The sequence below is a fragment of the Marmota flaviventris genome, chromosome 8 (assembly GCF_047511675.1).
Source record: "Marmota flaviventris isolate mMarFla1 chromosome 8, mMarFla1.hap1, whole genome shotgun sequence".
Classification (NCBI taxonomy): Eukaryota; Metazoa; Chordata; class Mammalia; order Rodentia; family Sciuridae; genus Marmota; species Marmota flaviventris.
The window spans coordinates 131,060,615-131,087,693 of NC_092505.1; the positions used below are offsets into that span (position 1 = coordinate 131,060,615).

Genomic DNA, 27,079 nt, shown 5'->3' on the forward strand with positions numbered 1-27,079 from the left:
TACTTGCAGAGGTCCCTTGCACGGCTCTGCCTGGAAGAGGCCCTAGCCATGTTGCTCATATGATCATATGCTTTTGTAAAATATGCAAGAATTAGGTAAGTAATGTAATCACAATGACATTTTGTAAAATATGCAGTTGTGATTTCCGTTCTTGTTCTAAGTAATACTTGTGAAATAATTTTCTACCTACTTTTGGATTTGCAATTTTGTAGTGAGCCCCTCAAATTTTAATAGTTCAGGTCCCATCAGATCTGGGTCATTAGAGATTACATAGCCCTAAGTCAGAAAACTCATTGTGCTAATTCAGCTGCAAAACAACCAGTCTTTTGTCACCCAGTGTATAAATTTTGATTCCCATCTTGGTTCCATTCTGCTACCAAAAGAGTGCTGACCTATACTGTTTTCTAGAGCTTTGTGTCTTTCTGAACAACTCTCGTCTGCAGAAATGGGCTCCTACTTGTCCATCTCCCTCCCAAACCCCCAAAGGTCTTGAGGAAACTTTTGACTCTTTTTGGTCATAGTACTTATTTGGGAAGGACTACATATGTGGAAGTGGACATTCGACATGATTAAACTTCATCTTGTACATGGATTTTTTTTTTTTTTATGGTATCAACACATATTTTGAAAGCAGAATTTTTTATGAGGGTCTTAAACTCCAAAGAGCATTTGCCAAATCTAAATGCCTTCTTGCTTTTAAAATTTTGCAGCAGAGAGAAAAATATATTGGCAGAACATGCATTATCATGAGTTTTACAAGCAAATCAATCATCCTAACTAAAAGTAATCAAACACATCCGTCCAGGAAAGGCGTAATAAGCCATAAATCAAAGGCAAGGCTCCCACCCACTGGGACACCCTGTCACCATGGCTCTTTCACACTGGCAAATTCAATTCTGTCAGTTATTGTCAGGTGCTAATAATCATTTAAAAGAAGTCCAGTGTGACTCTCCACTGATTGGTTCACCACTTAGGAGAGCTGTGACCTCAAAGCTCAATTTTCCCCAGGTCCAAAGCACTAGCTATATTGCTGCGTATTAGTTCTTGGAACGGGTTCCAATAGGCAGACCAGCAGCTACACCAGGACTTAAGAACCACCAGCCCATGATGACTCAAATTTATGCAGTGACACCTCTGATTTTAAGAAATTGGCAGGTGCATCGTCTCAGTTCTGAGTGCAGGGCTCCCGGCTTCCCTTCTACGAAAGCTGACGGCTTGGGTGGTAGTTTTACGAAGGGTACTTACGACTGTGGTCCCGCACATATTGAATGAGGTCACATGTCTGCAGTTCAAAAATCAAACAGAGAGAATTTAGCCAACAGATGCTCGGTCACGACACGCAAAACTAAATAAATTTAATGGAGTGCTCAGAACACTCAGAGAGAAGAGATACATACTGAAAATGAAGCCAATCCTTTGGCCCCTTTCACGCCCTGGGGAAACAAACAAAAAAATGTTTTATAGCTTTAGACACATGGGGGGCCAGAATCTGCAGCATCATTGCCCTGAGGATGTGATGGTTTTTACGTTTTTATTCTTAAAGGGAACAAAAAATACAGGTTGGAGACTCAGGACCTAATGAAGAGGAGCACGCTCAGGGGGACAGATGGGGAGCAGCAAGCTTGATACGCTCGGCCTCCAAGGTCGCTTTTCTGCAGCCCCTTCTCTGAAGGACAGGGTTGTCCAGAAGCTAAGGATGGAGCTGGCAACTTGACACAGGCATGCAGAGCTTGGGAGCAGAGGTGGGGAGCAGGTCTACAGCTCAGCACTAAAAAGATGGAACCATTCGTGCTTGGCTGTCCCTCCTGTGCTCGACAGACGGAGTTCTTCACCCCATGCCTTGCTTCTGTCACTGAGCAGCAGCCCAAGCAGAGCCTTCATCTGTCCCCACCACTGGTTGGATGACAAAAGGACTCAAACCAAACATCTTGGAGGGGTTGCCTTGAGTTGTCTTCCCAAACCGAATACGTATATGTATACGTTACACACATATAATATACATATATATATGCAATTATAAACACATATGCATATATATTCATCAGGTTGGGAATAGAAAGAACAATGTGGAATTGGTTTTAATTTTAGATGTCCAGTCCCATTTTTGGAATGGGAAGAATCCAGCTTCTCTGGAAGAGACACCCAAGGAAAAATGCATTGGAGCCCCACCCAGACTCCTGAAGCAAATAATAAGCTCCATGTGAATGCCACTTTGATCAAATTCATTATTCATTAATTTCCCTTCATTCGCTGATCCTGTATTAAATGCAGCAAGAGAGAAATTATTGGATAGATAAGTAAAATTTACTGACAATTGAGAAATCTCATTTTAGTCTTATACTTTTTGTTTCTTCCTCCAATTTTCCCCACCGCCTAAGAGATAAATGTTAGTCTGCATTTTTTTCCTTCCTTTTGCAGAGCTCATGAAATAGCAAAAATAACGGCCAAACAGCAGAAACAGAAGGTGCACATATTTGGACAATGAAGCGTTCTTGCGTTAACTTTTTAAGTGACAAAGGTTCCCATATGGTTTATAACTTTTCTACTTACCTTGCGTCCAGGGGGTCCTGTCTCCCCAGGGGCTCCTGGCTCTCCTGGAAGTCCAGCAGATATCTCAAAGCAGAATTTATTTATTTAAAATCATATTTACACACACACACACACACACACACACACACACACACACATATATATATATCTGTTTTAAATTTAAATATCAAAGGTGAAAACTCAAAAGTAAATTTTCACTTTCATTATAGAAAACTGAGAGATTTCCAAAAGGCACAAAGAGTGAAAAAAAAAAAAAATGCTGGGTACTGTGGTGCACGCCTGTAATCCCAGCAGCCTTGGGAGGCTGAGGCAGAAGGACTGTGGGTTCAACACCAGCCTCAGCAACAGCGAGGCACTAAGCAACTCAGTAAGACCCTGTCTCTAAATAAAATACAAAATAGGGCTGGGGATCTGTCCCTGAGTTCAATCCCCAGTACCCGTCCCCCCAAAAAAGAAAGAAAAAAATAATACATAACAATCCCTTCTTCCTCAGATAATCCTTGTTAACATTTTGATGTCTTTTCTTATTCTTTTAGGTGTTCAGTCCCATTTTTGGAACTGGAAGAATTCTGATTCTTTGGATGAAGAAGAATATATATATTAGTTTGTAAAACTTATTTGGATCATACTTTTTCCTGATGTCTTTTAAACTAAGTATGTAGCTCTGGATGTTTTCATGTTATTAAATATTCTTTTGTAAAATCATTTTTCATGGTTGCATAATATCCTGTTACATGAATGTACCATGATTTATTTAACCAGTCCCTTACTTTTGGCATTTAAATTTGTTGTTGTAGTAAGCAATACTACTGTAAAATCATACTCACAATTCTGATTATTAGGGAAAACTGCTAGGATTGGAAAAGCTGGGTTGAAGGAGAAATTTTTATCTAAATGAGAATATTTATCTCTTTTTATCTAAACTAAAAAGCAAAAATAAATAAATAAATAAATAAAAGCCCTAGAAAATAAAACTAAAATATAAAACCTCCTAAGATGACAACAATAAAAACAGAAACATTTAGCAGTTGGCTAGAAGGAAATGTAATAAACAGCAGTAATAAAAAAAAAAAAAACAGTTGTTATCTGTTTCATGTGTCAGAATTTTTTCTATATGTATTCAGCAATATACTTTATCACTGAGAAAGCCAGGATTTACTATTTAAAAATAGGATAATATGCTGGTATACACCTGTAGTAATCCCAGCAGCTAAGGAAGCTAAGGCAGGACGATTACAAGTTCAAGGCCAGCCTCAGCAATTTAGCAAAGCCCTAAGCAGCTTAGTAAGATCCTGTCTCAAAATTAAAAAAAAAAAAAAAATGGACTGAGGATGTGGCTCAGTAGCTAAGTACCCCTGGGTTCAATCCCTGCACCCCCCCCAAATTACTTTCTTATGCAAAAGTCATGGGGTTTACAACTTTTGCAATAATAAAAGCTGAAGTTGTCTACAATCAACTTAATTTGTAAAAACATTGCCTATGGAACAGTAAATAATTGTTGATGTCCTCTTGTATCCCAATGATATTGACCGTGTGCTAGTTTGAAGAAAATAAACTCACTGACCATATTTTACTCAGAAGACATGGGGTTAACCTCGCCAAAGGAAAGATGATAGATTGAGTGTCTGCATTTCCTGTTGTCCTTTCTAACATTTTACCAAAAGTAAACTGAGTTTTTAAAAGGGCAGAGGCAACAATGATAAGAATTTGAAAGAGTAAAAAGGCAATAGACATAAAATTTTGGAGGCTGGAAAGCAGACGTGTGTTAGACACAAACCTGAAATAGCTAAGTCCTAAGCCAGCATCAGGGAAAGCCCAGGACTGACATGTCTGATATCACACATTCCCAGAAGGCTCAGGCTTTGGCAGTACCAGATGCCACGAGAAGGGGAAGTGATGGGAAGAGGCCAGATAAGGAGGCTCAGTGGAAAATAATTTTAGGAGTCCCCAGATCTCCTTTCATTTTCAACAGTTCAGTGGTTGTCTCTTCTCTCCAACATGAAATAAACTGAGGTAAAACTGAGTTGAGACTCAGGAAGAGTTGAGGACCATCCAATGGTACCACTGAAACAGGAGATTCAAAGAAACAATGCACAATAAATGTGAGATCCTCCAGCTCTCTTTTTCCACATGGCTTCTAGAAAGCTGGCATATAGGCCTTTACTCTTCAGGCAGAAAACAGAAGGAATGTTTTAAGGGGAATCTAACTAAAGAAGAAAGACCTAAAAATACTGATATCAGAGGTTTGTTTAAAAAAAAAAAAAGTTTAGCCAGATCAGCCTCCAGTGAAATCTGTAGTTGGTAAATCCCATTCATATCCTCAGGGCTTCCAATCTGTCTTTTTCTCAAGTGTTAAATATGAAGCAATACCTCACTCTTGATACATATGAGAAATACAGATCAAAATAGAAAAATGCAGGAAACAGAATATATTGGGCAAAGAAGACTTAAAAATACTCATTTATATCCTTAGAGAGATAAGAAAAAATGCTCTATGAAACAAGAATAGTATATGATAAAAAAGGAACATGAAGAAAACAAAAATAAGTTCTTAAAGTATGAGAGAAACATTACAAGATAAAACCAAGGAACACAAAGTAGAACAAGAAGACAGAAAATAGGAGAGAGAAAGTAAAGGAGTAAATTGACAAACAAAATATAGGTATTCAAAAAACAGCAATAGAAGAGACAGAGGGGAAGAAAACCTTCGAAATAATTAACAATACTTTTGGAACCAAAGAGCACACATTTTGGCTCAAGGGGCCTTGAAAATTGATAAAAATGGACCATACACAGAGTCATAAAAAACATGAAATATCAATAGTAGGGACCAAGATATGATCCAATAGGGTTCCAGAGAGAGAATATTGGCCATGTAAAAAAAGTTAGGCACTTGAATTTCCTTGGACTTCCCAAAGCAATGAGAGAAGCTAGAAATAATGGAGAAATTACTGCCTTCAAAATCCTGAGAAATTATTTTTAAATCAGAATTATGTCCTATCCAAAGTATGCATCACATCTTAAGGTAGTGTCAAGCCATTTTCAGATGTTAGCTGTATCAAAAAAAAAAAAAAAATGTACTGCTTGTTCATCTCCTCTTAGTGGGCTACTGGATGAGTTTTCCATGATGCAGGAGAGAAATCCAGAAGTAGTCTGGGAATGGGAATGAGGAGTCTGGGATCAGGAATCAGATACCAGAAGAAAAGTGAAGGGAATCCACAGGTGAAGGTAAGGGCGATTGCACTTTGGTTGGTGCCAAGCACAGTGGAAACCAGATCAAGCTGGTCAGGTTGAAGCTCTGGGTGGAGATTTGATAGGCTACCTGCTGAACCTACACGTCTTCAGAAGGGATTTGGATCAAAGGCAAATGATGAAAGGTAAATCAGCAACGTTTACAGTAATACCTAAAACTTAAAAATCAAAAGGTTGGGGCCAGAGGCACGACATTTAGAAACATATTGCCAATTCCAAAATCACCAGTTAGGAAATGAAAGTTGTTTCCGAGGAAAGGGAAATGGGAGGGGTTGAGAGGGGCAGAGAGATGACCAGTTATTAAATTTCTTCCTTTTTTTTAAAATTTGACCAATAAAAATGCCATTAAAAACATTAACATGGTGTCGTCATTTTTTAAACCAGCAGTTCTCAGCTGGGGAGAATTTTGCCACCCCTCCCCTAGCTGCCCCCAACTTGGAGAGGTCTGCAGAGGTGTTTAGGGAGGATGGGGTGATGCATGCAGCAGGGAGATGCCAGGTGTATTGCTAAACACCCACCAAAGCCTGGGGCAGCTCCCAAACAGGATTATCCAGCCTGAGATGTCAACAGTGTCAAGGTGAAAAGCCTGCCTGTTTCAAACTGTTTGTAAAGTTGTTGTTGTTTTTAATGAAAACACACGTACAAACAGAGCACATCTACACAAAATAAAACAGGTTAAAATCACCCCGAATTTTAAATTTTCAGAATTTAAGGCAAGGTTGTTTTTTTTTTTTACCAAAATCTTCCAATAGAAACTTCTGCTCTTTCAGGAGAAAAACCTGAGAATTTTTAATGTCTAAAACTTCAACTTTGAATGACAAAAATACTCAAAGCAGATGGATGGGTGAAAAAAGCCAGTCACAAACAATGCAACATGGATCACAAAGAAGAAATTCAAATATTTCCAATGGCCAAGAGGCAAAGTTTATATGTTTCATACTAGTTTATTGTTTTTCAAAAAAAATGATTAATGTGCCATCTCGGGAAGGGAACACAATAAAGAGCTGAGCTTGTTAGCATGCTTCTGATGTTCAAGGTTAAACTGCTCTGTTAATAAGCCAAAGGAAATGATCCAGAGATATTTCAATGCAGATGACATCTAGATTAATTTGAAAGTCTTTTCCAATTATTTTTCTAATTAAATCAATCTTTTTCATTTTTGAAGGCATAAGGATAAAGGATAGCCACCAAAAAAAAATGTTCAATATAGCTGGGAAGAAGTCCTCTTGGGAGAAGGAGGAAGAAGGGAGAGAGAACTTTCTTCATCTTGCACCCCTAAAACCTACATAAATATTCTCTATACATAAAGTTCTTGGTAGAGTCCATTATGACATAATTATCCAAGCATGGAACATATCTTATTCTAATTAGCACTCCATTCTTGTGGATGTACATGATGAAGGGATTCACTTAGGTATTTTTGTACATGTGCATTGGAAAATCATGTCCGATTCATTTGAGTGTCTTTCCTATTCCTATCCCTTCTCCCTTCCCTTCATGCCCCTCTGTTTAATCCACTGAACTTCTTTTCTTCCCCACCCACTCTATTGGTGGTTTAGCTTCCACATCATCGGTGAAAACATTCAGCCTTTGGATTGGCTTATTTCACTTAGCATGATAAATTTTTATCAGAGATTTTATTCTTCCTAATTCTCTTGACCAGTGCTATTATGAAGAAAGAGATGAAGACATTACTGAGATTCAATTGCCTTTATATAATCTTAAAAAAAAAACCCACAGGCAACTCATTTGTTCATAGCCTAAGATATACAGAGTCATGGAATGTAAGAAATCTATTCTTAACCCCTCAGCCTTAGGTGAATTGATGCTTATGAGATGTCCTGGAGACATATCTTTCTTCTCATTGTCTCAGAGCATCAGGCAATAGCTAAGCCCCTCCATAAAATAATAAAGACATATTCAGTTATATACTAAACACAAATGTTCTCACAAAACTCAAGAAATTACCTTTCTGAGCTACGATGGAACCTTTTAGCATATATCTTATTAAATATAGCTTAACAATACCTCATTCATGAAGACAAGAAGTCAGGGGGCATTATTAAGTTGCATTCAATCTTGCAGGAAATAGGATTAAATTGATCATATTTTGGCTGTGTAAAACCTGTTTTGGATCACAAGGATTCCTTTGGGTAAAAAAAAAAAAAGACCTTATTTCTAGTGATAACAATGGTACCTTGACAGCCAGGACAGGGAATTTGTTCACTAAAAGGGAGTAGTTGAGAAATAAAAACAACAAGGACATCTTCTTGCTGGCATTGAGAGATGAGTATAATAACCACTGAGCCACATCCCCAGCCCTCTTTTAATTTTTTTTTTTTTTTAAATTTTAAGATAGGGTTTCACGAAGTTACTAAGGCTGGCTTTGAACTTGTGATCCTCCTGCCTCAGCTTCCGGAGCTGCTGGGATTACAGGCCTGCGCCATGGCGCCTAGCAAAATCCACACATTTTATAAGACTTTGGGAACAAGTCTATATAAGTCTATAGTCAAATGACTATATATACATGAAGAAGGACTTTCCGAAGTAGCTGAAGGGGTCAACAATGGGAATCTGAGAAGCTTACCGTTATACCTCTGGATCCTTTGGGTCCAGTCTCTCCTGGACTCCCAGGGACCCCCGTCTCACCCTAAGTGCATTAAAATGAAATGGTTATCGAAATCAAATCTATATCACAGAGATATATATTTGTGCTTTTAAACTGATTCCAACATGAAGTCATTTTTCACATGTTCTTTTGTCTTTGAAGGCTTTTCTTTTCCTCTGTGAAGCTCTCACAAAGCTGGCACGGTGCATCGCTGGTCTCACAGTTATGTCTTCCCAAATAGAACTCAGATCCTGGGAGACGTGAACTTGTTTTGTCCTTAGACCCTATCACAGGACCTGGCATTTATCAAGTTTAGTAAATGTTTCCAGAAAAACTGGAAGCCCTAAAGTTGAAAATATCTTAAGACAACTTACAAACATACTGAGAAAATTGAGCCAGGTGAAATCAGATCATTTTGACTTTCTTTACATTTTAGTTTTCTCTGAGGAAAGAAAAAAATACATATGATAGAGGGGAAGGATCACCCTGGAGAAGAAAATTTTCAGAAGGATTATTTTTCTTCCTTTACCTATGAATTAAAAAATCAGACATGAAATGTTTTTTGAAAGTCTTATACTTCTAAATAAAGGTATCATTTTAAAAAATTTGGCTTATTTGTTTCTTCCCTCTTTTCCCCTCAGAGGTAGAATATCTATTTAACAGGAACAGTCCTTCTGTTGGCCTAGGATATGTTCCCTAACCCCAGGAGTATTTCTGACAGATCTCTAAAGAATGCGAAGTACACAATACCTTAGGTCCACTCTCTCCAGGGAATCCTTCTTGTCCCTACAATTGACAGTAGAGAAGATTAATTGCACACATTGCCCAGTGTCTTTTTACTAACTCTAATTTATCTGCTGACTTGTTTAGTGCCTCTGAACCAACGAAGGGCTCAAACAGTTGCAAACTCGAAACCAAACAGTACTGTTGGAGAGACTAACTCCAATTTCTAAATTAAATAATTTATAGGTTTTCATCAAAACTTGACAACCTCAATAAGTGACTAAAAGGAACTTGAGGCTAAAGTGATTTGAGGAATTGCAAAATTGCCTCTTCTGCATACGTATAACAGAATACATGGTCATTTGACCCCGTGTCTCTGGAACAATCTTCTTAAAATGGATTTTCATGGGGAACTTGGAAACCTACAGAGTCTAAGCTTGATTATTCATTGTAAGGTTTTCCTTCCTTCCTTCCTTCCTTCCTCCTTTCCTTTCTTTCTTTCTTACCTTACTTTGGTCAAAGTTTAGCCCAAGAGGTATAATTCTACTTGATAAAGAAAATGCATATTTAAAATAAAGTTTATTTTTTAAGTTTTATTTTAACATGTGCAAATTGCAGTTTATTATTGGGGTCAGTGTAATAGTTCAATACATGGATACAGTGTGCACCAATCAAATACAGATGCCCTTTATCCACGTTCTCCTTCCCAACCTCTAGTAATCACTATTCTACAAAAAAATCAATTTTACTTTCTGATTGTTAAAGCAAATCTTAAATGTATATAAAATATGAGAGGATGAAAGAAGAAACAGCACCCAAATCCTACCCAGAACCATGATACATATTCTGTCCTACTTCTTTTGAACTTTTAAAAATGCATGTTAGCGTAATGGGGATAGATGTTTTTCTAGGTATATTACAAATGTTCACTTGACATTGGAAATATAATTTTATTTATGTTAGTTTTAATAATTTTTTGTAGTTGTCAATGAACCTTTATTTTATTTTATTTATTTATATGTGGTGCTGAGAATCAAACCCAGTGCTTCACACATGCATGGTAGGCAAGTGCTCTACCACTGAGCTATACAACCCCAGCCTCTTAATTATATTTTGAACCTAAAAATTTTAAGCATAATTATAAACACGACACATTCATTTTTGTAGAGTGGCAAATACCCAATGTCAGGCTATTGAATATTTGTCTTTTATGAGATATTAAGGCTGTTTTCAATTATTCTCTACTTTAACAAACTTTTCACTAGAGATTCTTCATTCCTTAGCTTTATTTCTCAAAAATTTTAAGCTTTCTTTTGTTTGTTTTTCTTATACTCCCAGATGGCCTTTTGGGAAGTCCACTTGGAATCATACTGATCTTTAGGATGATTTAGACTTTGCAACAGGAACTCTGCCTCTCCACTTACTTTATATCTCAGATCTTTGTCTTACGTCTCAAATTTTTTTTTTTCAGAAAGGATATCCAAAACTATATTATGTTTTTGAATATTTGTAGTTATGATTGGGTCTTTTTAATTCTTAGTTTTTACTGGTCATTTTTGGTATATAGAAATCACTGGCTTTGGTAAACTTATTTCCAGGCACTTAATTCGTGACAATACAAAAATGATCATTCTGATGCACAGGTTTTTTTGTTGTTGTTGTTTCATTTTTTTTTAAGTTACCACTTGGCCCAATGCATTTTGAAAAATCCTGCAAAATCTTTCACTAGTGGCTAAAACAGAGTGTGGAATTCTTCCCTGAGCAAACTTCAACCCCGAACTGCTAAGACTGGAGGCCCTGTTTAAGCTGAACCAGGTCAGGCCCTAACCATACATCCCTGCAAAGCACACAGAATTCATTTTTGTGTTTCAATTTTTGCACCTCTCATTCTCTTCTCTTGTACATGTCCCCATGGGATATCAGCCAATAGCAAACACATTATAAAAATACGTTTCAAACTACAAGATTGTTTTATTCACTGAATATATATATATATATATATATATATATATATATATATATATGACAAACAGATAAAACAAGCAATAAAAAGTAAAGGGAAAACATTCAGCTTCGGGTAGATGTGTCTTACCTTTGCTCCTTTACGTCCAACACTACCATAACCTGGACTGCCATCATCACCCTGGAAAAATGCAAGTAATTACTAACATCTCAAACCCCACATAGAGGCAGGCTTATTCACAATAGAACAAGACAGCCAGGTTCGGGGTTTGATGAGAAGCCTAGGATGCAAGATCCTCCCTCTGGACAGGCCACTGACATTTCTGTGATAGTGGCACTAAATACATCTGCAAAGAAGGAGTAATAATTCCCACTCATGGTGTTGTTATGAGGATGAAAAGACAAAGCGTTGGGAATACTGTTAATGGAGGTAGCAGTTGCCTTTGTGTTTTAATATCTCAGGTCTAATCCATTTTCCATTTCCTGGGCAAAAACAAGAACTCCAAAATGTCTAGATATTGGCTACTGACCCTTGTAGTAGCTGGGAGCAATGGGGGCAGATGGAATGGGTTTCTGATAAAGAGATTCTGATGGGAAGAACGTTTGGAAGAAAGATTAAGGGGATACTAAATGAAAGTTTTGTCTATTTTAGCCTTTGGCTCCAAGATCATCCTGGCCATGATTTTTGGTATTTGGGAATTCACTGTCTTGGAAAAGCTGGCCCAGGAACTAGTCCAAGGTGAGGATGATATCGCTCTCAGTTTCCAGCACACTGTAAAGCTAGACTGAGATACTATCACTAAAACTCTTCATAGACTCTTCAGAGGTAGCATTCAGACATCTATTGAACTAAAAGATTCCAAGGGTCAGATCAAAAGTACCAAAAAATCACAGAACCGACCTGCAAGCCTCGAGGACCAGGAAAGCCAATAGCTCCTTTTTCTCCTACATCTCCAGGCTCTCCCTGTCAAAGAGCACAGTGAAACAAGTCTTTATTAGGTTGCTTTTCTGATGGAAATCAGAAATGATGGCACGAAGGCAACATTCAATTGCATCCATGTGTATCACACACACCAAGGCCCTTGTGCCCGGGGCTGCGTGTTATGCAAACGACACAAGAGGAATGGCTGGCTGCTGTTGGCCAGCGAGGTCTCCTCCACTGACAGTTGAATTCTCAAGAGGTCTGATTTATTGTTTAGTGCAAGTTGCCTCTTGGCAGCTTGTGCCATGAAACTGTCTTACCACGAGCCAAGGAGGAAGCTCTGTACTGTTCAGAAAAATGTTAACAGAAAGGCTTTCCATGATGATCCGTGCAAATCATCAGGCTCCTGCAAAGATGGTAGATTTACTGAGCTAGTTTGAAGGTTTCCGAGTGTGAATCAGACAACCAAGGGTGCTGGCAATAGTTTCTAACCTCTGACTAATAAAGCACCTACTGTGGGTTATACCTCAATCTTAGTATTATCTCAGGCAAGTCCAGCTACATGGAAAAATCAACATGGGTTTAAAAAGGAAGATTAGCTCCTTTTAAAAAAAATAGAAATTAAGTTTGGAATGGTTTTAGATTTACAGAAATGTTGTGAACATCAAACGCCTCTATCCCACCTAGGATACCATATGTCACGTCTCTAGGTTCTTCTAGACTGGGGCAGTTTATCAGGCTTCTCTTGTTTTTAATGACCTGCACAGTTTTGAGGAGCATTGGTCAGGCATCTTACAGAATGTCGCCTAGTTGGAGTTGGTCTGATATTTTTTCTCATGATGAGACTGGGATTATGGGTTTAGAGGAGGAAGACCACAGGGGTATAAAACCATCTCATCACATCCTATCAAGGTTACACACTATCAACGTGACTTGTCAATGTTAACTTTGACTGTGGGGTTGACGTAGTGTGGGTCGAACTTCCTCACCATCAGGTTACTATCCAGCCTTCTCCCCGGTCCATGTTGTACTCTTTGAAAGAAAGTGTTAGGTGCAGACTACACTGAAGTGTTTGGGAGTGGCTAAATCATTTTTAAGAACAGAAAGGAAGTCTACTAAGTGTGAGAATTGCATATGGATTATTATCCACAGCCCCGAACTCTGGGGGATAAAACAGAATAGAAAGAGAAGCAGAGATCTTCTGATTCTCAGAGTGTGCTCTGGGGCCACCTGGCCCACGGTCACCCAGGGTTCAAGTGTAAAAGGAAACTCCTGGACCCCATTGGATTAGTCTCACTAGTGGAGTCCAACAATATGTATTTTAAAGTAAACTTGTCAACTGATTCCCATGCACATTGAAATTTGAGAACATCTTCAAGTTACAGAAACAGAGGAAGTCATATGGCTTGTCCAGGGCCAAACATTTGGTTTCTGGTAAGCCAGGCATTGAGTCCAGCAGGATTAATTGCTGGGTTGCTTGTTTCCCTGTGGACGTGAACTTACTGAAGTCAGCTTGGGGTAAGTGTTTGGGGGTTTATCTCATTAATAATGAGTCTAAGGGCTCAGTCCATCCTGGGTTTGCCCAGAGGGTTTGTGTTTGCTGTGGGGCTCTTTCCTCCCAAATTTTTGCACCCTTCCTTACAAGTTTATTCATTAATAATCTTCATAGGTATAACTACCCAACTGTGTCTGCCTCCTTGCACATACTCACCTCTACCCAGCTCTAGGGTGGCTCCATTTCTGTCTACTCCTCTTTTAGTCCCTTCTACCACACCCTAAGGAGTGGCTTCATTTCACACATAATTGACTTACATCCATGGGCACATCCATGATGTCTGCCACACACACACTTCCTCACTGCACAGGGAACTTTTGTCACCAGTGACACCACTTCCCTGACACCCTTCTCCAGGACAGAAGGCAACACTGTGTCTGTTCCAAATCTTCATCTCCTCACCACTATTGCTGAGCCACACGCCCTAGAAATCCCTTCCTCTGAAGCCGATTGTTGTCCATGCATCTTATTACGTAGACCGGTCAGCTGTCTTTGCGTCACTCAACTTCTGGCCTCCGTCATATCTTGCTAGTAGTTGTCCGACACAGCTACCCTCTTTTTCTTATGTCCTCAACCTCATTCTCTTTGTCAAGAAGTTTCTGTGCTCGAGCAGCTACTCTGCTTTTTCTTCCTCCATCTCCTCCTTCCTTTTCTCAGATCATAAACATGCTACATCTCTCCTGTCATTGAAAACACACACCCCCTGCTCCAACCTTGCTCAGACCTTGGCAGTAGGGGCAGTAATGTCTTCTTCCTCCTCCTAAAGGCTTAACTTCTTTAAAGAGTAATTTGCAGCTCTGTATTCAGTTCCTCCTCACCTGAACATGTGGTTCAGTCTTTTGCAATCTGGGTCCCTTTCTTTCTTCTCCTCTCAATTGCTACACTTTGGGAACTCTTCTTTGAGCATCCTTAGCCACCGGATCGGATGGCTTCTCTCCTCCCCTCCACGTTTCTGGACCTGTCAATACTCATGACTGTCCCTTCTTGTATTCTTCTTCACAGAACTTTTTTTACTTCTTTCATAATAAAGCATCGTCTTCTAGCTTCTCATACATTTCTTACAAATAGGGATCACTGAGGGAATTTTTTTAAAAACCCCAATGATTTCGCATCTCCAACCAGACCTACCTCCCATAGCAAAAGATTTTCTTCCTTTGTAAACCCGCTCCTCCTTGTGACTTTCCTGCATCTATGATGGTGTCTACACTGATGCTGGAAGCCCCAAATCACCTAGCCCCTTCTGCCAGCCACAGTTCCCTGTTGGAAGAGTCCTATGGAGCCGTCACTCAGGAATCCTCATCCTGTGAAGTCGCCTAATCTCTGCTTGTCCCAGAGGCTGTGAGAGTGTACTGCCTGATCTCCTGGCTTCCAAGCTCTCTACCTTCAAAACCCTTCACTGGGTTGCCCGTTTAACATCTTCCAAGTCTGGCTGGGTTCAGACACTCCATTCACAACCTGTAGATAGCTAGCACTGTACTGGCTACTGAAGAAAGTCAGTCACATAGACACATTGTTCTTTATGTGCCTGCCAGAGGGTGGCATTTGTCATTCCCTGAATAATCCCAAATCACCCATCCTGCCTCTCTGCTTGCCAAAGATCTTATCTTCTAAGCCCACTCACAGCCTATATCTTCTTAGATATATTCCAACCCAGAAATATGTCTATCAATGCTGTTTAAACCTCCATGTCACTCCCTTATCCCTCTCTATTTTATGCCCTAGATTATTGTCTTGAAACTTTTCTGAGTTTTGTGGCTTTCACATCATATTTATTATACCACCTAGAAATTTACTCATTCATTCATCGAGTCTTCACTAAGCACTAATACTTGTCAGGTACTGTTCTAAGCACCAGGAATGCATCAGGGAATGAAAGAAGATTCCTGATCTCCTGTAGCTGATTCTCCAGCTCAGACAAAGGGAAGGCTCTGTACAGGGCCTTGGTCTTAAAAGGTGCTCAGCAGAGGTTTGTATGAATGGAGGAAAGAAAGGAAGGAAGAAAGCAAGCAAGAGAAAGAAGGAGGAGAAGAGGGAGGGAGGTAAAGATGCAGGGAGGGTGGGAGAGAGAAAGGAAGGCCAAACCAGAATAGTCCCCCTCCTCCCAGAGATCCCTCAGCTCCTACTGGGTGTAGCTCCTCGTGAGATTATGCTGAGCTGGAATCCGTGACCTCATCCTGGTCCACACCCATGTCCTTAGAGGTCACTGGCTCTCTAAGAATCAAGCCAGGGTTTAGGGGCAATGAGATGTGTTTTCCTTTGTGTTGAAAGGGCTCTGGCGAGTACAACCAGACACAGCTCTCTTGAGGAGAAAAACCCCAACTTTGGGGGATATAAAGAATGTGACCTACTTTATTTCCTTGGCTTCCCAAACGTCCTTGGTTGCCTGCTTCTCCTTTGGGTCCTGGAGGCCCCTGAAACAAAACAAGGTTTGCAAATATAGCAAAACATAGAAGCAACTTCCCCTTAAAACTTCTGTGTCTCTTCTAAGAGGAAAATGAACTACAGATGCGAGAAGAGTTATGGCTGTACAGATTCTTGCTCTGGAAAAAAAGTATTACAGCTGTCAAATAAAGTCTAGTAAATAAAAGAAAATTAATAAAGTAAGTCATGCCAGATGTTGCCTAAATGATTATGCTTCCTCGTGAGTCTTCTCTTCCAAAGAGATTTCAGGTTCTCACAATTTTGCTCTCCGAGCAGATGTTGCTAAAATGGCTAACATTTAAAGAAGGCATTCCAAGTGACATTTGCCTTAAAAGAAACACATTCTACCAAAGCAAAGGATCAGTCTTTTTACTTTTTTTGAATGCAGGCTTGGCTTCTTTATTTCCAAATAATATTCATCAGAAAAAGCTCAAGAAAATTTTTACTAAACACAATTTGCATGGGACCAGTGGTAGAACACTTTGCCTAGCATGATCAAGGCCCTTATTTCAACCCTCAGCATCACAAACAAAATACAAAACAAATCAAAAGTCCCAAAATAAACAATAATGACCCTCCCTCTCCCCCCAAAAAAACCATTAAAAATCAATTCATGTTTTAACAAAATATACTCAGGTAGCACAGGATAAATATTCTGAAATAGTTTCAGAAAAGATTAGAAAAGAGAAAAGTAAGTGTAAGTGAATTCCTGTTTACAAAAGGGAAAAAAGTTACAAAGTACATAAGTTCAATTTAACAAGAAAGATACAAGACCTATATTAAAAAAAAGCTTTAAAACTTTCTGAAAACATAATAACACAACTTGAACAGATGGATAGACATAATATGCATCTAAATGGAAAATCTATTAGACATAATAGAAGTAAATTCTTCCAACATTCTAGAAAGCATTTTTTATTGGAACAGCTTTAGGGCTGAACATTTTTAAATCCCAATTCAAAGATAGCACAACTTGCCTTCCTCTGTTATTAGCACTTGGGATCAGGTCTTTCCTTTGGGATATCCAAACATATGTCAAGAGAAATATCTTTTTGCAAAGCTGTTTACAGGTACTTCTAAATAATCCCAACATCTGTGAACTAAAATATTTTCACAATATTTTTGATCATGGTTGCTATAATTTAAAAGTGAATAAGCTAATCTCTGTGTAATAAGCACAATGCTTAACAAATTAATTTTGTTTGGAACAAAAAAATTGGCCACATTAACCTTTTCATTCTTTAAAAAAATAAAAAATGTAGTGAGTGGAACATAAAAAACATTTTCCTAATAAGCGGGATTGTTGAACAGTAAATTGATTGCTAAGGAAGATAATTTTTCCATAATCCCCTATCTCTTTTCCTCCTTTATTTAAAAGGAAAATCTCATTTTCTTTACCCTCTATAGAAAGCTTTCGATTCATTTCCTTTGAACTTTCTCTTCCACCGTGGCACAGAGCTGTCCCATGACCTCCGTGTTCAACCACATCAATATTTTTCTGCCCTTACTTTATTTGAGATTGATCATGTGTTCTTTGAAAGTTTTCCATTAACTTTTGTAACATCAAGTTACCAAGATCTTCCTGGGCCCTCTCTAGTGTCCTCTCACTAACCTTCAAACACTCCTATTCTTTGCCTCTTAAATCTCCATCCTTTCCCCTATTTCCCTCATTTTAACCCCCTTCTTAACTAGTACCCTACCACACAAAATTCACATACCACTTCTACATAATGACCCCTAAATAATGTACCTTTAGTCCAAACCACTCAACTGAACACCAGATTCATTTATTTAAATGACTATTGGATATCCCACAGGGAGCAATTATAAAAATAATCATATTTACCTTAAATTATGCTCCTAGTCTCATATTCTTTTCATCAAGGCATGCTGTCACCTTTACTCCTGCTGAAACCCAAACCAGAAACTCTAAAATCACCCTGGATCCCTCCTTATAGCTCACTTCTCCAAACCACTCAACTACGAGTCAGACAACCGGGGAGTAGTTTAATCCCCGTCTTCCAAAAATCTTACTATTGGCAGCATCATTGTTCCAGGAAGAACAGCGGAACCTCCTGGCTTGTTGGGTTAGGTTTCATTCTCATCTCACCGATTACTCTACTCTGTATGTAACTATTGATTTATTTCTCTTTCTGATTTACTAGAGACTCGATTGCGCACTCCCTAAAGGATGAGGCAAATCCTATTGACTTCATTTATCTGGAACACCATACAGTACTTAGGACTCACCAATCTGTCCATCCATCCACCCATCTGTCTTTTCAGGAATGATCCTCAGGAGGGAAGGAATAATGTGCTTAGTTGGTTGTTTTCCCATGTAAATTCATGTAATACAGAGAGAAAAAGCAGAGAGATTCTAATTATCCTTGACAACATGGTACCAGTTGGAAGTTTTGCCTACAAGCTCTCTTTCCATAAAGAACTCTGAGGTAGAGAAGATTTCTGGGATATTATTTCATGTGTAGTCACCCAAAGCACATACAAGTAGAATGAGAAATTATCATGATTTAAGAACCTCCAAAATAAAAGATGCCTTGGATGGATGGATGGATGGATGAATGGATGAATACATATAAGACACCTTATCATCAGCAAATCAGAAAATACCTGATTCTGTTTCCTATGCAGGATCCTACAAAGTACCAAACAGAGACTTGTGACTGATCGAATAGGGCTCAAGTTTCAACGAATGGTTATCCAGATAAATTACCTACTCAAATACTGGTGTTAGATAAAAGATCATTTGGTAGTTTCTAAAGGAAAGGAGAAAATTTCCTAGCACCCCTGGGTATCAAAGCCAAAAAGTTCCCTGGATTTAATTAACATCAAGAACAGCTATGGAATATAAAGAGCAGCTGAGGGCAATGGTGTTAGTTAGAGGTTAAAGGTTCATTGGCTTTGCTGTAGTGGCTGCCTTTTATGGAGCTTTTTATTCTGTACAGGGCACTGTGCTAAGTGGGAGATAAAATCTTTAATTTCCACAACAATGTAGCAAGAAATTAAAATCAAAAACAGATTCTCAAGGCATTTACCCCAAATCACTTAGTTAATATGAGAATGAGATGGGAATTGAACCTCATTCTATCTGACTCTAAAAACTAAAGTACCAGCCACTCTGCTATTTTGAGGTCCATGTGTGAGACAGACTTCCCAAGGTCTTACATCCATGCACCAGCTTAGATTAGAGGTCTAAAAATGTGAGTCTCCAAACTTGAGGCAGGCGGCTGAGGCTAAATCAAATCTCCAACATGGGGACTCAGGCTGGAAGTGTTTTGCTTGTGTCGAATCTGTTTCATTGCCCTTGGCAGCCACAAATGCTTTAGTGTTAAGTGAGGATAGAAAGGAACTGTTCAGAGTTCAAATGTTTAAAAATATATATCCTTAGCATCTTATTAGAAGATATGGCACTAGGAGTTTGGGATCGATGGTTGGGACATTCATTGCCAAGGATATCTCAACTTTGGCTGGGGCATAGCAGGGCAGGGCAAAGAGGTGCAGGTTCTCCTCACACTTAAGAGAAATGCTGACCACTCCATGCTTTTTGTTCACATGAGGGTAAAATCTTGCAAAAACTCATAACCAACAAATATCAAGCTAAGAAACAAGGGGATTAAATGCTCAGTTTCTATAAGAGTTGGATATGAGTTTTGTCTGAGAAAACAAAAATGAAGAGGCCAGCAAGTGATGGACTAATGTAAGGACAAATGCCAAGATACTTGAGAAGATGCCAGTCTTGACCACGCTAGTCTGTGAGACAGTCCTAATCTTACCTTCAAGTGCTCTCCCATGCACCCCATGTTCCAATGCTCCAACAATACCATACTATTTAATGGTTCCCAAACTCACCTTGATGGATTGATTTATTTAACTTGGTTCACTACGTGCCTACCTCTTCCTTGCTGACCTGGAAAATAACTCCTCATTCTGAAAAATGGGATCCACTTATCTCCCCATTGAAGTCCATCCTTTCTCCCACCACTCTACCTTGGGTATAATTCTATTTTAACAATTCAGTACAATGCACCTCAGTTATTTGTTTGCATGAATCTCTTTTGTGAGGCTAGGTGTACTTGAAGCTGGAATCTATATTGGATTCGTTCTCATATCCTGGTATAGGGCCTGATACACAGAAAACACTTACAGTAATTTGTCAAATTAGTGAAAGGAATGGTTGAAGGACTGTCCAACTTAGATTATACAGAATGGCGAAACCTGAGGATTGTGATATAAGTTACATATTGTTATGTTACTAATCTGGTTTTCCTCAGAACAGTGACCCACATTCTTTGGGCATAAAATGCCTCTGATAAATTAGGTAATGTTGTCACAATATAGTAGTAATAACAAACATTTATGTAGTTCTTACTACTGTAAGTAATGTTTTAAGCACCTGCACATATTAGACCATTGAATTTTCACAGCCTCTAATGAGGGAGCTACTAGTAGTATTCTTATTTTACAGTGGAGAAAAATGAGGCACAGAGGTGTTAAATGAATTTGCCCAAATCACACAACTAGTAAGGTACAAATCCTGAACTCAAGGCCAGGCAGTCCGGCTCCAGATTTGTGCTCTTGACCACTGCACTATGCTTTGTAAAGACAATAACAGAAATTCTACTTTGTGCTCCAATTTGCATTGAACAATTCCATCCTTTCTTGATATTGCACATGCCACTGGTGATTATTTAATTGAGATAACATAAATGCTTGAAGAATAATTATAGCTCCAACTGAAATTGGTGTTTTGGATCTAGTTTTTCCTTCTTCTTCTAGGTGTTGGTTATGTTAGGATATGATCTTAAGGGAAATCAAAGAGGGAACAAAGGGAAGTACAGAACAATATGCCATTCCTTTCAAAGCACTTTCTTCCTTTTCATTGTGAATTGTATTTTTTTAATATCATAGTCACAGATGGGATCGGCACGTTTGATTTATGCAGAGCATCCTAATACCATGTAAGTTCATGAGCTTCAGAACACCAACAGTAATCACATCCCCTTTCTAAATGTACATCCTGATGTAATCCTTCAAGCCCACTGTTAGAAAGTGCTCATCTTATTCCACTAGAGTGGCTGGTCTTTGTGTGCTATATACACCAATATGAAACCTGTGGCAGTGGGTTTACAGAGCCAATAAAGAATAATCCCCTGTACCTCTGATGGTGTTCATCTCTGTGGTTTTCCATTGGAAACAATTCACCATGTATGGATCAGAAAAATCCACACATCTTTGAAACAGCATTTTCACTGTGTTGACAGGGTATTTCATGAAAATTAAACCAAGAAGGAAAATCGCATTCTCCAGCCAGATAAATGAAGAAGAGTGGTACCTCTTGACTAATTCTGGAAATGCCAAGGGGTTGAATGATTTATGACTATGACCAATATTGCCAAAGAAAGATTAAAGGGTCTCACTCACAGAGATATACTATAGGGAAAAATGGAAAAGTTATTAGCGTAACAGCCAGTTGAATGCCATACTGGATTCTAGAACAAAAATTTAAAAAGCAAGACCTTCGGATTTTGATCCACCTATGTTTCAATATTTTATATAAACTAATGAGATAATCACCTGATAAATGTTTTCCTTGGTAAAATACTTGCTACTGTTTCTTTTAAAAATTTCAATTTGTAGTGCTAACAAGTGTTTAACAATTTGAGGATGTGAATGTGAAATAGTTATTTTCATCAATTTAGTACTACTGTAAAATTATAAAGTATTCATGCTTTTCAAAGGAGCACTGTCACTGAAACTGGGAACAAACATCTTCATGAGCAGTTAGTTATTAATATGCTTTAACACATCGTGTCATGTGATACAAGTTTATGCAAATAGCTTATTAAATATTCTGATGATAAGCACAGCCACTTAAGTGTTGGGCCATTGCCCCCATTTAACCAACAGGGTGCAAAGTAATGAATTCCCTTCATCCTAGTGTTAATGGAGAGTGCAAGTCCTATGTGTATCTCTTTCATTCATTTACTGCCTGATTCACTGTATGAATATGTGTTATTCTTTTCTATGTGCCAGGTACTACTGTTCTGGGCTCTGGGGAGACACTGTAAATAAAACACTAGACCTTATGGAGGTTAAAAATCTTAGCAAAGATGATAGACAAACAGCTAAACAAATCACAGACTATGAGAACAAGCAAGGGCCTGTTCCTCAAAGTGTGGACGGGAGACCACCACCAGCAGCAGCAGCACCTGGGAGCTCATTAGAAGTGCAGAATCTCAGGCCCTGACCAAGAACTACCGGGTTGGAATCTGTATTTTAACAAGTTCTCCAGAGGATTCTCATGCACTTTGAAATCAGAGACAGGTTGATGTTGAGCGGTCATTCCCAGCCCTGCGTATATAATAGAGTCACCTGGGGAGAATTTAGAATGATTGATAGCATTGCCAGACTTCCAGAGATTCTGATTTACATGATTTGGGGAGGGTCCCAGGTGGTGGAATGTTTTACAGTTTCCCCAGAAGCTTCTCCTACCATTCTCTTCTTCGGTTGAGAGTCATGATAATGGTCTGTATCCTGAGTGTGCTAGGATGTCCTAAGAGACTTGAGGTCAGGGGACTGATGTAACCTGATTTACACAGAGGAGGAATCCTTGACCTCAGCTGAGCAATGGAGGAAAAGAGAGTTAGACATGATCTCCCACCTCTGTGCCTGACAGAATGATAGCTCCCTCTGCAACATGAGAACCAGAATGTGATATAGCCACCACATGTGGCACTGAAGACAAACTAAGACATGATGTTAATTCACAGGCTACAAATAATTCCACCTGTAGGGGACAGGGGAACACACAAAAACATCCACAGTAAAGCCAAGATCAAAAACAGAGGCCATCGCTTTCTCTCTCATTACATACCTGAGGGCCTTTCATTCCCAGGCCTCCTTTTTCTCCTTTTGCACCAGCCTCTCCTCTTGGGCCCTAAACACACAGAATTTCAGTATTATTTTCTCCCTAAAAGAGAACACTTGAATATTTACTTGAATTTTTTTTTAAAGTGGAAATGCTGAGCCAGCAACACGGACAGAAATTGGAAAGAGAATTCCAAGGACGTCATTGGTCCATCTAAATCTCGAAAGCTCCCCCCTCATCTGTGTGGAGACACTAGAGTCTAATCTGAAATTTAGGTGCTTGGGCATCTGCAGACAAAGAGAATGGGTCCTGGACGAAATATTGAACGGTTGAGCTTTTCAGTTTTGCTGTCTAGTTGTCCTCAAAATCTTTGTACTATGAACCCATACATTTCTTAGGTTAAAAAAAAAATCCCTAATTGTGCAAATATGGAACCAAAATATTTAAGTAGATATTCTATTTCAATAACCACACTGAAGATGGGTCATAAAGAAGATAAAACTAATGGTAAGATGGAATTTAGATATGTCTACTTTTGGTATACTGTACTGTCTACTAACTGTGGATTCCTTATATTATGCAGAGAGAAACCTTCATGCTGTATTCGGTTTTTGCTTCACCTTTTAAATTACATGGTGAAAGAGGTAATGTTCTATAAAATAGAAGGAGGATGCTGTAGTGTTATTTTGTTTAGCATGAAATAAAGGCAGTGAATCTATTGAAATGCTTCCCCACATTCCCAGTGGCAAAGATTTCTCACTTAAAAGTAAGAAAATCGAGCTCTCCTCAGCTGGTAAGTAACAACAAAGAAAAGCAATCAAGCTAGAAAGAGATAGAGGTCCAAGGGGAAGACTGTTTACTGCTTGGAAATCTTAGTGAGTTTCTCTTCTGATGTTTAAGGATATTTTGCTGAACTTCTACACACCAAGCTGCCAACATAGAATGCTTTTATTTTCTAACTGTGTGTCATAAAACGTTGAAAACTATCCGAACCACATTGTCCTACATGTGCCAAATAATACACTTATTTCTCTTGCTTTCAAAACTAGTTTGAAAAGGAAAGAAAGTCTATCTTTTTTTTTTTTTTTTTTTTTTTTGGTGGTCTGGCTTCTTTCTTTAATATCAGCATTTACTCCTTTTCTGTCTCATCCTTACTATAGGCTACATTTTGCCCTCTCTTCTCATGTGATCCATGTAAAGAGCCAACTATGGTTTATTCCTTGCAAAGAAAAATGTGCTTCTCCCTGGAGAAGTGAGCTGGACAGGACAGGCTGAGTGCCACACTATAGATCACCACGCAGAAGATTCCAGCTGTATCTGGAGCAATTCTTTCCTAGAGCGCAGCCAATCTTTCTACATCACGGACATCCAGATATGTAACACTGAGCCATTACTGTGCTAAATTGACCACAATTCCCAGAGTTGAGGCTCAATATTTTCCTTGGCTCAAGGTCTCACTGGATTATCCTAAGGACCCAGAAACCAAACCTTCAGGGACTGCTGCCCAATATGTTCAAACTCTTTCCACCTCTTAACTGGGACAAAACTTAGAATGTTTTACAAGTCAAGATGGTATTGTTTCCTTACTTCATTACCTTGAAAATTCTTTAAACATCTGTAATTCTGCAAGGTGGTTTGAGGGTTTCTATCAAGGCTTCAAATTCTTCCATACCCAGATTCTGCTATATGGTCTCACACCCTGACTGGTCTTGACACATACCTGAGGGCCCTTAAGTCCCCAGGAGCCTTCAAGTCCATCTGGGCCTGGAATGCCTGTTTTTCCCTGTGGCGAGAAACAATCAACCTATTAATGCTATTTCCTAAGAATTTTATTTAAGTGTAAGACTGTTAATATTCTTGTGGTTATAATGGCAATGAAGATCTTTATAAAAATATACAAAATAAGGACAAATACAAAGAAGAAAATAAAAATCCAAATAGTTACCAAGCAGAAATATGGTGTATTTACTTCCAGTCTTTAAATGTATGTGCACATTCACACACACCCCTGCTTTTTCAATAAAATTTGTATTATGCTATATCTTTCTTGGGCATGTGGCTTGAAAATAACTAAGAATTTGCTTCATATTTTCTTTAAACATCTCCAAGTATCTTACTATATCATATTTATAATCAAATAGATGAAATAGCTAGAGAGAAAACATTAAGCATTCTCTTCACATTGTTCTGGACTCTGTCACAGATAAAAATTCTCACCCCCAAAAGGAAAAAAGGATTATGAAAAGCTTCATTTAGGCAACTATTCGGATAGCCTAGGTTTGTATCTCAGTTCTTATACAGTTGGATGGGATTAAATGTCCATCACTGATACTTTTTTCTTGAAATCAGAAAGAAGGATTTTTTAACACTTTCTCCATCTAATTTCATTTATCTCATGCCATTTTGTTGGATTTACTCTTCTTTTTGTGGAAGTCTAACTTTGAAGTTTGCTATGGTCTAAATGTGTGTGTGATCAACCCCTCAATTCATACACTGAAGCTTAATCCTTCATATGACTGATTGTACTAAGAAGCAGGGTTTTTGGGAGGTAATTACATCATAAGAGGTCCAATCTTATGAATGGAATTAAAGACTTTATAAAAGTCTTTAATTAAGGAAGTTGTGGGCTCCTTCTACCATGTAAGGGTATGGCAAAAAGCAGAGGAAATAACAAACCTTCACCAGACATTGAATCTGCTGGTGCCTTGATCTTGAACTTCCTAGCCTCTAGAACTTTAAGAAATAAAATTATGTTGTTTATAAATTACCCATTTTAGGACATTTTGTTATAGCATCAGGAACAGACTAAAACAAATTGTGTGTGTGTATGTGTGTGTGTGTGTGTGTGTGTGTGTGTGTGTGTCTGTCTAAAAGTGTCTATTTTACATTCACTCATAGTTTAGTTAGGTTTAAAATTCTAGGATAACAGTTATTTTTCCTCTATACTTGCATGTACTACTACTGTTTTCTGAAAAGAAATCTGCTACATATTCATTTCATGAGTAAAATTCTTCTTTTCTCTGGTGAGAAATATCATAGGCTCATAAAGCATGTATAATGTATCACCAATATGTGCAAAGTGGATATCATATGGCTTTTGATCTATTTTTTGAACAAAATATTCAGAATATGCACTTTGTATTAAAATTTCATTGTATTTTATTGACTTATACGGGGTTTCTACAAATTGTAAGTAAGGGTTGAGAGTTAATTGAACAAAACTCTAAAAGAAAGCTTGTTTACTGAGTTATCTGAAAAAAAGTTGGCTCCAATCTACATACTGTGGGGTCAGGCTCCAAATTCCTTAATAGGACACCCATAGCACAAGAGTTAAAAACAAGAATCAACAAATGGGACTCACTCAAACTAAAAAGTTTTTAACTCATCAAGAGAAACAATAAGAGAGGTAAATAGGGAGCCTACATCCTGGGAACAAATTTTTACTCCTCACATTTCAGATAGAGCCCTAATATCCAGAGTATACAAAGAATTCAAAAAATTAAACAATAAGAAAACAAATAACCCAATCAATAAATGGGCCAAGGACCTGAACAAACACTTCTCAGAGGAGGACATACAAACAATCAACAAGTACATGAAAAAATGCTCACCATCTCTAGAAGTCAGAGAAATGCAAATCAAAACCACCCTAAGATACCATCTCACTCCAGTAAGATTGGCAGCCATTATGAAGTCAAATAACAACAAGTGCTGACGAAGATGTGGGGAAAAGGGTACACTTGTACATTGCTGGTAGGACTGCAAATTGGTGTGGCCAATTTGGAAAGCAGTATGGAGATTCCTTGAAATCCAAATAAAGTTCTGAACTTAACAATAATTGGGCTAAATACTGTCTTTGGTCATTAATTTTTATGTTTTTTTAAACTAAAGTGCTCAACTTTTCATTTTATTTTGAAATTTGAATTCTTGAAATTGTAGCCTAAAAGTTTTCCAACATTTTATTGCATAATCAATGTTATCAGAAAGCAAAAGACATTTTGGCTGGAAAGAGACTACAGAGCCTTTATCTGGGTCCTTGACTGGACATAAAATATTGATAATTTGGAGTTAAGAAAAAGAATCACTGACCTGTGGGCCTGTATGTCCTCTTCGGCCATGAGATGCCTAAAACAAGAGGGGAAAATGGATATTTTTAATTTAGTAAATATGCTATTTATATATGATTTAAATTAGTAATGG

The 27,079-nt window shown here is 38.3% G+C and overlaps 1 protein-coding gene across 1 annotated transcript in view; it reads right to left on the bottom strand.

The window, feature by feature from the left end:
- The window catches only part of Col6a6 (collagen type VI alpha 6 chain), a 104,313-nt gene that overhangs the window by 24,912 nt on the left and 52,322 nt on the right, over nucleotides 1-27,079 (bottom strand). The window contains exons 20-30 of the mRNA XM_027934046.2: nucleotides 26,969-27,004; nucleotides 24,600-24,662; nucleotides 22,886-22,948; nucleotides 15,921-15,983; nucleotides 11,997-12,059; nucleotides 11,226-11,276; nucleotides 9,161-9,196; nucleotides 8,390-8,452; nucleotides 2,551-2,613; nucleotides 1,398-1,433; nucleotides 1,246-1,282 (exon numbers count right to left, since the gene is read on the bottom strand). Coding sequence (XP_027789847.2) covers nucleotides 1,246-1,282; nucleotides 1,398-1,433; nucleotides 2,551-2,613; nucleotides 8,390-8,452; nucleotides 9,161-9,196; nucleotides 11,226-11,276; nucleotides 11,997-12,059; nucleotides 15,921-15,983; nucleotides 22,886-22,948; nucleotides 24,600-24,662; nucleotides 26,969-27,004 — 574 coding nt within the window. The remainder of the gene's footprint in view (nucleotides 1-1,245; nucleotides 1,283-1,397; nucleotides 1,434-2,550; nucleotides 2,614-8,389; nucleotides 8,453-9,160; nucleotides 9,197-11,225; nucleotides 11,277-11,996; nucleotides 12,060-15,920; nucleotides 15,984-22,885; nucleotides 22,949-24,599; nucleotides 24,663-26,968; nucleotides 27,005-27,079) is intronic.